We start from the raw sequence: 12,934 nt of genomic DNA, 5'->3' as shown, positions 1-12,934 counted from the left end.
AAATATGAACTGGAATCGAACCTAACGCATGTGCCTCATGACAACATTATATCGTGGATATAGCGCTTGACTTTTGAGAGGTAATAAACTAGTTATCTATTAACTGGAATTCTTTACAAATTACTTTCGCCGGGAATCGAACCCTAAGCATCTGCACCATGACAACTTTTTACTGGGGTCTAATACTGGAATCGAACACTAGCACAACAAATATCGAAAAATTACTCTTGGCGTGCGAAAGGTCATAACTTATGTATTAACTGGAATCGAACCAGCATCTCCACCATGTCAACTTTATATCGTGTCGTGCCTTTAAAGCTGGGATGTAGTGAATTAGTGACACGATACAAGCCGCTTCTGTCTACTATCCAAAGTAGACAGGAATACAATTATAATCATATCTCCACCAACCTACGATGTAGGATTTTATGTTTATTATGTGAAGGTGACAAATTGATTAATATCTGAGCATTTAACTTTAATTAAACATTTATTATCTTTACTTTAATAGAGTTAGGTGTATTATGTTGTGATGTTAAGTTAAGTGAAATTGCTTGATCACATTAATGAAACTGATGGCGATTCAGTCAATTGAGAATAACCAGAGATGTAGTACTACATACCTTCGATGTTAACTGGAGTCGAACTCCTGGACACGGAGTTCGAAGTCGATGTCAACCACAGTGGATGGGTCTCAACTGGAACTCGATGTTGTTCTTCTACAGAGACAAGGACTGATCCTAAGAACTGATCTCCTAACGGATCCCTGGCAACTGATCCCTATTCAGTCCGACATAACCTTTTTATGTCAATTTTCATTATGACGAATTTGTTGTTTCTCTCTCACCAAATTTCGTAGTTCATACATCTCTGTGCTGAAACCGCAGTTTCTGCATTTTCTCTCATTGACCAAAACTCCAGACAGTTTACGTCTGCGATTTTCACAATTTTACCTAATTTTGAGAATGTGTTATTGTGAACACAAATTTATACAGAGTTTACATTTTTCTTCTTGCTTCAGTATTTGTTTATACTCTTGTGACACGTGCAGACTCGTGTCTGTTACTTAATGAAAACAACAATCATAAGCACTATGTAATCTTATGTGATAATCTGTCTGTCTGCAACATAACTAATTTCTGACTACAAGTCACTTTATAAACAATACTTTAATTTTCCTCTTTTTAGCCAATTAATAAAAATAAATGAATTTTGATAATGAATTCTATTACTGAATTTTGGCGTACCGTGACAATATATACACAACTCCTAGAAGTGCATCTGCAATCCATAAGATAGATTTTTAAAACATATGTAAATTTTGTACTATTCATATCCATATGTTTAAGGCCAAGTCAGTTGAGGATGAAATTTCGGGTTTCGAGTGAAATCCTGAACATGGTCTAGTATGTGTGTGTGTGTTTTGGTGGATAAGGAGTTTTTCTCAAAATCATCTGCTGTTAGATTTATTGTTTGTGTGCATTTGCAAATTAAACTGTTATTTTGCAGTTTTGTGGTAAGATAATTTGCACATACTATGTAACTGGTTGACATGTTTGTATCGTATTTACTTTTCCCATCAGACATTGTACAAGATCAAATTTGAATCGTCCTATCGTAAGTCAAATCCTGTAAGACAAGTGACTGGTAAACAGATGGCATACAGTACTCCATGCCCCACGAGGCTTCCTGTTGGCACCAGAGTCATTGCTATTTTCAAGGACGAAGAATGGTCAAATACCAAAGAATGTTATTATTCAGGAGTCATCGCTGAACCACCGAAATCCATGAACAAGTACAGGTAATGTGAATAGAATTTGTTTTTAACTAAATAAATTCAATTTTTGGTATTCCATTCGTGTTTTATTTATTATAACTTACGTTTCAAACACATTGACTACGCTCATCTTCCTCTTGACTGCCTTAATTACAGTATAGCTCTACATTTTTTTTTAAAATTTTGAATGTGTTTTAGATAAGTGAATGATATTCTGGTTGTATTATAGATTTTTATCGTTTAGTTATATATTTATGTTTGTTTTCATCAGAGAATGATGTCTATAGATGCTTTTTTTTGTGTGTGTGATGAGTTTTAATTTAATAATATTTTACTAGGACAATGTCCTATTATTGAGATCAAACATTTAGTAGTTTCTTATTCAATCACATCGAAAATTTGCTTAGTATTGTATGGTCTACATGCGTACTTCTTTTGTAGTATGTCGCATAGCATTCATAATCAGAGTTCTATTAATTTCGAAAAATTTTGTACAAAGATTGTGGTATAATTTTATTACTTTTTTATAATTTTACGTTTCAATATGAAACAATCAAATACGTTGCAATTTAAGGGTTAATTCAAATTTATCATATTAACTGTTTTCTTGGGGACGCCGTAGTCTAGTGGTTAGAGCATTGGACTCGTCAGCGTGGTGGGGGCCGCGGTGGCTCAGTGGTAGAGCGTTCACCTCTGGTGCTTGGGGTCCCGGGTTCGATCCCAGCCCCCGCCAAGTGAACTTTGTGGTGGACAAACACCGTGTGCGTGGGTTTTCTCGGGGTTCTCCCGTTTCCTCCCACTTTCTTCATTCCACCATTTCATTCATTTCTCATAATCACCGTCTCCTTTAGCCTAACCGGCATAATCGTGGGACGTAAAACTCAAAGATTTCATTTCATTTCGTCAGCGTGGTCCCGGGTTCGACTCCCGACCGGCACTTCCCAATTTTCGTCATCCACCAGCGTCGTCAGGCAAACTGGGCAGTCATGTGAAACAAGACGTGACGGCCACTAGATCTAGAAAGCTTCTGATGCGCCTGTTAGGAACAGGGCGTTGCAGCGCGCTGACCTCGTACTCGGCGTTAGGCTGGACGTAGTTCAGCCGGTCGCTAGCAGATGGCACTGGGGTAGGCTTAGGCTCACAAAATGAGCTGTTACGCAAATTATTTTTTTAAACTGTTTTCGTAATTATTAAAGGTAGTTAATTTCAAATCTACGTTTTAGTCACATTAAAATCATTTAAAACATGAATGGAACACCAAAAATCGAATTTATTTATTTAGAGAAAATTATGCAGAATATATTACGAATTTGTTTTGTTATAGGTCGGATTTACTTCTGATCAAATCTATAATTGACATGAGTAATGAACATACACATTACAGTGATTAACCTTAATTCATTTGTCGTGTTCTTTTAGTCAATTAGTCCCTTAATAGCATAACTGCTTCCCAGCATCTGAACCAAACAATTTCAGATACAAAAGAGCAAATATTATTATTTCTGTGATGCATCTTGGAGCATTATTTTGCTGCTATATTTCACAAATCTCACTATTTATTTATGCAGGTCTCTAAATTACATTTTAAATCTACAATTTATTTTTTTTTCCTTCTTTAATCGGGATAAAGAATATCTTTAGCACTTAGTCTAAATCGAATAGATTAGTTCATGCCGTCTTCTTTGTATTGATAAATTGTGCATTTGTGTACTCCGGTGTATTATCAGTTCACAGTATAGAATAATAGAGTACTCAGTTTCGACTTTTAAGTGCTGAACATATTCATTTTCCGGAAGAAAAAGAAAGAAAAAATACGAGATAAGTAGCGGTTCAAGAAGTGAGAATAGACCTGAATAAAGAAAACGGTGAGGTTGGTGAAATGTAGCAGCGAAATAATATTCAGGGAAGTAACACAAGTAAAAATATTGACTCTTTTATATAATAGGTTAAACTTCATATATTCTTTCAAACTCAACCCTTTCTTCCTTCCACTGTGCTCTGCTCGCTCTTTTTAGTACCCATTTCTTACGTTACGTTCATTTGGAGATAGGTATTCCTGTTCCCATACAATATTTCTCTTACCCGTTATTATCCTTGTTACCTTAAACACTGAAGATGGAACTAGCTTGTTGTTCCGATACATCTGGAGAACATAATTTTTCCACGGGAGGATATATTGATAAATAACCAATTTTTTGTAAATTTGAATCATCCTCTGGTGCGTCTACATAATTTTAATGTTCCTAGTAACTTTCTGAAGTATAGTAGATAATTCAAAGACAAGAATGAATATTATATATTTAGAAAGTAGTCCATCCAGTCAGGAGTGTAAACAAACCTTGTGGTTAGCGTTGCGATTCGAGCAGTTCCTTGAACTCAGCAGTTCCTTGAACTCAGCAGTGTTTGTGTAAATTCGCTATGAATAATTGGTATTCTTTGATTACTTTTACTAAATCATCTAGTATAACAAAATGCTGATCAACAAATTAATAGTTTCAACTTGTTTATTTTGTGATACCTTATGTAAGTTATTACAAAATAAATACAAGTATTTTTTTAAAAAGTAATTAACAAGGAGCAAAGAGAGCATGATAAGCCATCAATTACCGTTGAGTTCATTTTTGTAGTCGCTGCCTTAACCTAGATTTTTGGGTAATTCAAATTCTGGTCACACTGTAATTTCTGTGGATGGCAACACTGAAAATTCTTCCGATTCGTATTTTCGGGTGTGAAATAACATCTGTTACTGTTGTAAGTTACATTTCATTATCTCTTTTCAGTTACGAAAATCGGGTAAAAGAAAAATTGTTAGCTTTTGAAAAATATTTAGATAGTCTGTCTCCTTAAGCTAGAAACTGAATTAGATTAGAACCAATAAGGGGAAGAGTTTGAATTTAAAGTATGTAAATGGAAAGTTGCAGATTAGTGTTTATCAATGTGCGCATGTGGGGAAAAAAAAGGCAGTTGAGGATTTTCTTTATGTATAATAAATTGGAATTCGAGAAGTTTCATATCAATTTCAGTAGTAATTGTCATTTTTCTTGTACGTTAACCAGATATTGTTCATAAAATTTCTTATTTTGGATGTTTAGATAAGTTTTTAAAGACAAAGTTCCTTCTCAGAGATGACATAATAGGGAATTAGTTAGGAGTTAAGAAGCGTGCGAGATTTTACAGGTGTTATAGAAGCTGATGTAATATGTTCTGTTGTATTGTTCTGTTATAGGTCATATTGACGGGGTCTGTGGTTGTTAAGTATGATATTGACGGGGTATGTGGTTGTAAAAATCATTAAGAGTTAAATATTTTCTTACACACGGTCGAAATAACTTTCCTTTCTTTTCTTAGGTACCTAGTATTTTTCGATGATGGTTATGCGCAGTATGTTCCTCATGACAAGATTCTTTTGGTAGTTGAGTGTTCAAAGAATGTATGGGAAGATATTCATCCAGATGCTAGGGATTTCGTCAAGAAATACTTGGAACAATATCCAGAAAGACCTATGGTGAAATTACAACAGGGGCAAATTGTAAAGACTGAGTGGAATGGTAGGTATTAATGGTTATAATTTTATATGAAATCAGTATTTATATAAATTTGAAAGGAATAAACTTCTGGGGGAACTACCAGGTGTTCATTAACAATCGTTACGTAATTCCACCCCTAAGCGTTGGTATCCCCCCAAATCATGTAACTACTGGTTCTGTGATTAGTAGGCATATCATTAATATTATTACTATATTATTATGTATTTGTATTATAGTGATTTATTGTAATGATATATGAGAAGTAAAAGTAGCAAATACTTACTTTACTGAAAAAATTAAAACAAATTACAATCGTTATAGAAAGATCACTATTCGTAAACGATATGACAGATCCGTAACAGTTTCATAACGTAAGTTCTCGTTACCATGCAATTTTCTGATTAGATGCAAAGTTTTCTGCTAATTAAAACAAATATTTCTTCCGGTCATTGAAATATAGTAGTGACGCCTGTTTAAATGCGAGAACAAAGATGTATCAGGGTTCCAATCTCGTATCGGTTTGCGTCAGCATAACACATAAGTTGCGTTTCTGACAGGAAACTTACACATGTTACAAAAAACAAACTACGTCTGCACGGTGATAGAATTAAGTTTTCATTGATGAGATGGTGTAGAAAATTAGTGTCTTGTCTCAACAGCGTATTGTAGTTGAGTCCTTAAGAGATGAATATATATATATATATCTATATATCTATATATATATATATATATATATATATATATATATATATATATACTACATTTTTAAAAATTGTTACTTTCGTAAGTACTCGATCTAGAAGTTGAGAAAGAATTGTAAGAACCGATTCCAGGAATCTTGAAAAATTTTAACAACCAGATCGAGCGAACTCACTGAATGACACAACTATTCCCAAGTATACTGTAGGTGATGATTGGATCTAAGCTGTGATTTCTAGTGTTATACGTATAGTAGAAACAAAGAACACAAAGTGGAAATAGAAAATGAATGAATTACATGTACTAGAAAATAGTGATAAGACTAGATCTTTTGGGGGATTTGATTTGAGTGTAGCGTCCGTTTAGCAGCGAAGCTGTATGAGATGAGGACATATTGCTTAACGTCAAATATAAACTACATGGGCTCCTACTGGAAATCGAACCCGGCTCTCCCATGCCAAAAGCACGTATGCTATCCCATAGCCACGTGAGAGCTCACAAGACATTATAAGCACTTTGCGAAACACTTCATCTGATGCGGAAGAAGAGGAAGTAGAAAAGAGAAAGGAGGAATTAAAGAAAAGAAGTGAGAAGTGTAAGGCGTTTAGGGGAGCACCATGTTAGAATATAAGATCATGTGGTAGTTTTCTTTGCACGGAAAATTTACAGATTCCGTCTCCAAATTCTGAACGTTAAATTTTTGCACTGAGAACGGTCAAGTACGACGTTACCACTTGCTTTCAGATTCTTACGAGAGTGGTCTTGAATTTCGCTGATTACTATACTGAAATGATATATTATACACACACGCATGATATCTATTCATTCCACCTAATCTGTTGGGCAGTCAAAACAAACTTTCTCCCCCACGACACTTCCGCTTGGGATCTGGAAAATGAAAATATTGATGTATCTTACCACCATCAATCCCTGCGCACAAAAGTTTAGAATTTATATCAGTAAGTGTAAAAAATTAAACATTTCATTACATTAATATTTATTAGTGAGAGAAGCAACACATCTTGTGGTATAATTATGAATTTAATTGAATGTTTGTCATTTACTTGATAGTCGGGGAATGTGAGATGATATTGGAATGCCTCTCGATGGAAGGCTTGAGATTGAATTGCAGCATCCTGTATTCGTACGGTAATTGCATGTGTAATTTAAGAGGAAATACAATCTGTTTAGATAGCAGGAACATAATAATGGCGGAACAGTGATTTAAAAGATCTTTCTTCTGATCCTCTAATAAACCGGCGTTTTAATTTCATTTCATTTAATTCTTTTTTAATTGCAAGACATGAATTCTCGCTTTACTTAACACTAAATATGCAGTGTGCTATGAATGAATATACATTACAACTTGTTATAAATAAATATATATGGGTGGTCCCATACCAAAACGGACTAACTACATTTTTGATGAAATTGAAATAGTGACATTTGTAACGAGAACTGAAAAGTTCATCACTTGCCATAGAGTCCACTCATTACAACAACATACTCCATCCCTTGGCAAACTAAAAAAGCTACGAACTTGCTTCATTCTGGCATGATAAAACTGTGTCACAAAATGTCACTATCTCAATTTCATCAAAAATGTTGTTAGTCCGTTTTGGCATGGGACCACCCATATACAATACAGAATTATTTATATACTAGCTAAAATGCCCGTTCTTCGAACGGGGAAAATAGGTTTGTGGGAAACATTTGAATCCCTTTCCCCTTAGAATATTTATTTCAATCAAAGTATAATGATAAAAATGCAGAAGATACTGTACTTTTGACATAAATATTGAAACTCCTACCCGCACACAGAATACACCTCTAATCAAATTGAAACCATTAAAAACCCCAGGTTGAAGTAGGTATTATCCAAAAGTCACTTCAAAAGAGGCAGACTTTTTCTCGATCCCGAAAACTGTGAATTTGATACAAATCTGTCAGTTTTGACATTTCATTTTTTCCTCCCACTTCATCCTCTGCCGATGGGGATGAATTTGGAGTTAAACGACATTGATAGTGTCACTATTCATTTCAGCGACCCCGAAAACTATGAATTGCACATTAATATCAGTCGTTGTGTACTATTTTTACGTCACTCCTTTCAATTCGGACCTCTTGGAGTGTTGCTGACGTCAATCAATAAACCTCTTCGGGTGCCTTACTCTACAATATTTTGTTCCAGATTGAAAGTCGTATGTGTAGCAAGTCTGGTTAAAATTGGTTCAGACGTTCCTGAGTTACTGGAATTTACATTTATCCAAATACATATAGATGTCCTAGCAACGCTCTAGTAAATTCCCAATCTAGCTGACATACCCGTTCATCCCTAAACTTGGGATGAAATGTCATCGTGATTGTAATCTAATAGCTTGACGAACCCAAACTATGGATTCGACACTAATCTCAGTCACTTGAGACAATTTTATTTTTCACCCCTTCCCCCCCCCCCCCATGCTGACTAGTGCCGAACTTGAACTTAACGCTGTAGGGAGTGTCATTATTAATCTCAGCGACGTCGAGAACTGGATTCGACACTAATATCAGTCGTTTTAGATTATTATTTGTATATTTCAACCTCTTACCACCACCCTAGGGATGTTAATGTGGGTTAAACATAGTCTTAAATGGTATAGGAAGTGTCGCCAATCAACTTAGGGACTCCGAAAACTATGGATTCGATACTAATATCGGTCGTTTTTGATTATTTTTTTTCTAATGTCAATATTCCTCCCAAGGGATACTAATGAGGGTTGAACGCGGATTTTAAACGGCATCTAGAGCGTCACTATTCATCTCAGCGACCCCGACAACTATGGACTCTACACTTGTATCAGTCATTTTCGTTCATTTTGTTACCCCCATCCACTCCCTCTAGATGTGCTTGGGGGTCTTACTCCTACCGGAGGGTGAATTTGAACGTAGATCATTGGAACTGCCACCAATCAACTTAGGGACCCCGAAAATTATAGATTCGACACTTAAATTAATTATTTTTAACTATTTTTATATGCCACAGTTTCATTTCCCCCTTCAGGGTGCTAATGGGAACTGAAGAACTTAAATGGTGTCACTGTTCAGCTCAGTGATCAAAAAAAACTATGGTATCGACACTAATATTGGTTGTTTTTTTAAAATCATTTTTATGTCTGTTCCCTCCACTCCCCCCTAGAAGTGCTAAGGGAATCTTGCCCCCACTGAGGGCTGAACTTGGACTTAGCCCGTATCCGAATTGCCACCAATTAAGTTAGCGAGGCTAAAAACTAATGATTCAACACTAATATCGATCGTTTTCAGTATTTTGACATGTCACTATTTCATTCCCCCAGGTGGTAATGGGGACTTAAATCAAATGGTATCGGGAGTGTCCCCCTAAAATTATGGAAGACACTTAATACAGGCGTTTTCGATCATTTTATATATATATATATATATATATATATATATATATATATATATATATATATATATATATATATATATATATGTCCCTCCCCCAAGGAGTGCTATGGGTCTTACCCCAACTGGGAGCTGAACTTGGACTTAAAGGGAATCAAACCTGTCACGAATGACCTTGGGGGTCCCGAAAGCTGTGGATTCGACACTAATATCGGTCATTTAAAATTATTTTTACATAAATAGATATATATACATACTATATATGACATTCTAGATAATATTTATAAAGTTAATATCCACTTTTTTTCAACTTTAATGCTCTGTATTCGATTACCCAATCGTATACCTCTTTGAAAATTCAAACTGAGATAGAATTTCGACAGAATCAGTTTGCGTCACAACCTCCTTCTTGTTAAACGAAAGAAATATGGAAATTAATTGAAATTAAAATTAGTTCTGAAGTCTAGAAATTCAACTTTAAAATATGACTAAATCAAATCTTGTGCATAATTAATAATAATACTTCTTTCAAAATTAAAATTAAATATAATTATTGTTAGTACCTGGGATTGATAGTGACTTAAAGGAACAACAGTGTTTCTCAGTGACATCAGTTGGGAAGAAATTCGGATAGAAATTTAGATTTTATTCAAAACTTTATCTCACACAAAAAGTTTTCCTACCTAATATGGTCAGCGACTTGATATACCTTTTTCTGCAGTGGCAAAGAAGAGGGTAGTAAAAAATTCGTTTTGATTGCATATGAGATTTAGTGCCATGTACAGTCTTGTATGGTTACGTCTAATTATAGTGTTTACAAACATAAGTATACTTCATTTGATAAACCCATATGTACTAAGTGCAAATTAGAAGCCAATATTATATTAAGAATAATATATATATAAATAATGGCCTAGTTTTAAATTTAAGTTCTTTTATATAGAGACATTTTCAAAAAGACTAAGAAAGCTGAACTTAATCAACCAGTAAGATAGAGAAAACTTCGGATATAGGTCTGTAACAAATTACTGTATATAGGGCATGTAAGGGTATGGAGGAAGAACTATTTACACTATGACAGATTTTATTTATATATAGAGAGAAACTTAAACATTTCTACATTTTTGTGCTTTCTTATTTTATGAAAAAAGGAAAATGGTGGATTGCTCGTGTAGTTGAAGTGGATGCGTCATTGGTGAAGATGCACTTCGATGCTGATTCTAGAACAGAGTGGATCTACCGAGGTTCTACTCGTTTGGGTCCACTTTATAATGAACTGGCAAATGCAGCTGCCAGAAAGGAACAAGGAGGCTCCTTCAGTAGACATAGAGGCCTTGGAATTGCTTCACTCAAAAAGGTAAGTATTGAGCAATTGAATTGGGTAACGACTGAGTGAATTTGAATTCTGTAGATTCATTCCGAGTTCTGTAGTTAGTGTTGGGTGGAATGGTATTAATTGAGAAGAAATTCATGGATTTCACTTATTCCATACTCTCCAACTCCTCTAATACTAGAACAACTTCCTAGCTCCACTTCAGAATCATTTACCGGTCCTCCCGAACTTTATCATTACAGGAACTGGTTCCTTCCACAGAGTGTCTATTGGTCACGAAAGTCACGAAAAAGTCAGGAAATCAGGAAACTGTAATGAAAGTAAAGAAAAAGTTACGAAATTTAGTTTTTGGGTCACGATTTTCTTTTAATCTGTACAAATATACTAAGTACAAACTGGAAAATTTTGTTCTATGAAACTTCAAAATTTACCACCAAAAATGTCTGTGGTCAGCTTTATTATCGAGTTACTGAAAGGTGGCCTCTGACAGATAGCTGCACATGTTGTAAACAAAATGAGAGAGAGGATTGTTCGCCAATTACAGCAGTATTCTTTCACTCTGTTGCTAGGCAACGAAGGTCACTGATCGCGCTGTTGCCGATAGTTGAAATGACTTGTTAAACGTCTTAAGTTTGTCGCCAGAGCCGCTGTCTCTGTTGCGGAACCTCTGGCAACAGCGCCTCTAATACTCCATGTGCTCTACGCAAGTGTCAGAAGCTATTTTCCTTGCGCACACAGTAGACGCTACCAAAACGCAAGCAAAATACGCTTCTATCACATGTATGAAAATTGTGGCTAATTCGCACCCAAATTCGGTCTTGAGAATGTTACTAATTTTATGGTTCGGTAAAGTAAAGGTCACGAAAAAGTCACGCAATTTCATTTTGGAATATTGGTATACGCCCTGTCCACGCACCTCCGGAGAAGAAGAAGTAGCTCCCGGAGGTGTAAAACTTATCCTGTATTGTGAAGTTATCCGAACCAAATCCGAAATCTATGCAGAATTTGAATCTATAATTATTTATTCATTCAAGGGTATGCCTATAGTCAAGTGGGTTCTCTGTTTCTTTAGGGAAAAGAAAATCATATTAAATATAACTAATATTAAAAATACATTTATTAAAACTATTTCAGTCTTAAAGAAAGAGAAAAAAAATTTCAAGGTCAAATTTTATTTCGATAGTCACATTTCGTTAACGTAAATAAATTTTGCTTTCTGTACTTCTCAACAGATGTCAGGGAATTATACTTCAGCAATTATCAGCATTCGAAATAAATAATACTAGACAGTATGTGTAATTCTTTTCCAAGACATTTGAAATATTGCAGAAAATTCAGAAAGAAAACAGCAATTTTCTTTTCTTTGCGGATATTTTTAAAATGTATAAAATCCATTCAGTAATTAATTGTGCAAGAAATCAAAATATATCAAATATAAAATTCTGTCAATCAGAGATCCTGGTATACTTTGCAGCGTCCAGTTCTCAAGTAAATTATTTTACATATATATTTCAGCGCATCAACTATCATATACTGAGTTGAAATTTAATTTAGCTATTCAATAAATCATCAATTCATTTACACTCATACACATCTTACCACGAAGAAATAAGTTACTTACTTTCATTGCGTGAGTAAATATTTCTATATACATTTGTTCCAGAAAGTAATGCCTCCGAGGTGATATCTTTGTGTTTGACAGATAGCACCGATACAGGTATCAATGGAAAGCTTGCAATGTCAGCTACAAATGGTGGCATCATTTTTCAACGTAGTCCCCATTACGGCCATTACACGTGCGCCAACGCGAAACAAGGTTTTTCATGCTGTCAGAATTGTGGTGGCTGCTGGCGACATCATTACCAAACTGCTGCTTCCACCTCCGCGTCACAACTGTAGCGTTGGACCTGAAGGTGATCCTTAAGTTTGGTAAAGAATCAAAAGTCACAGGGCGTAAGATCTGGACTATAGGCAGGGTAAGGCAGAATGTCAACAAAAACTTTGCCAGCAGATGGGACAACTTTGATTTTTTTAGCGGAAAAGAAGACGTGTGGCAGTATTCCATCGACTGACGCTTCATTTCTAGGTCGTATTGGTGTACCAACGACTCGTCGCTGGCGATGAATGTTCCTGGATGCACAACCTTCCGCAATCAGAAATTCAGTGACAGCCCGCTGTTTCAACTGGACGTCA

At 35.3% G+C, this 12,934-nt stretch overlaps 1 protein-coding gene across 11 annotated transcripts in view; it reads left to right on the top strand.

Moving 5' to 3' along the window:
* Nucleotides 1–12,934, top strand: part of egg (SET domain bifurcated histone lysine methyltransferase eggless) — a 196,788-nt gene that overhangs the window by 74,925 nt on the left and 108,929 nt on the right. For all 11 annotated transcript variants that reach the window (XR_014127075.1, XM_081728423.1, XM_081728413.1 and 8 more), the window contains 3 exons: nucleotides 1,584–1,801; nucleotides 5,126–5,325; nucleotides 10,560–10,765. Coding sequence is in view for 10 of the 11 variants with exons in the window: in XM_081728423.1 (XP_081584549.1) it covers nucleotides 1,584–1,801; nucleotides 5,126–5,325; nucleotides 10,560–10,765 (624 nt within the window). In the remaining variant the exon portion in view is untranslated. The remainder of the gene's footprint in view (nucleotides 1–1,583; nucleotides 1,802–5,125; nucleotides 5,326–10,559; nucleotides 10,766–12,934) is intronic.

The sequence above is a fragment of the Thermobia domestica genome, chromosome 10 (assembly GCF_964235325.1).
Source record: "Thermobia domestica chromosome 10, izTheDome1.hap1.1, whole genome shotgun sequence".
NCBI lineage: Eukaryota > Metazoa > Arthropoda > Insecta > Zygentoma > Lepismatidae > Thermobia > Thermobia domestica.
The sequence above is the reverse complement of the archived record's forward strand: the minus strand, read 5'-3'. Positions and strand labels throughout refer to the sequence as shown.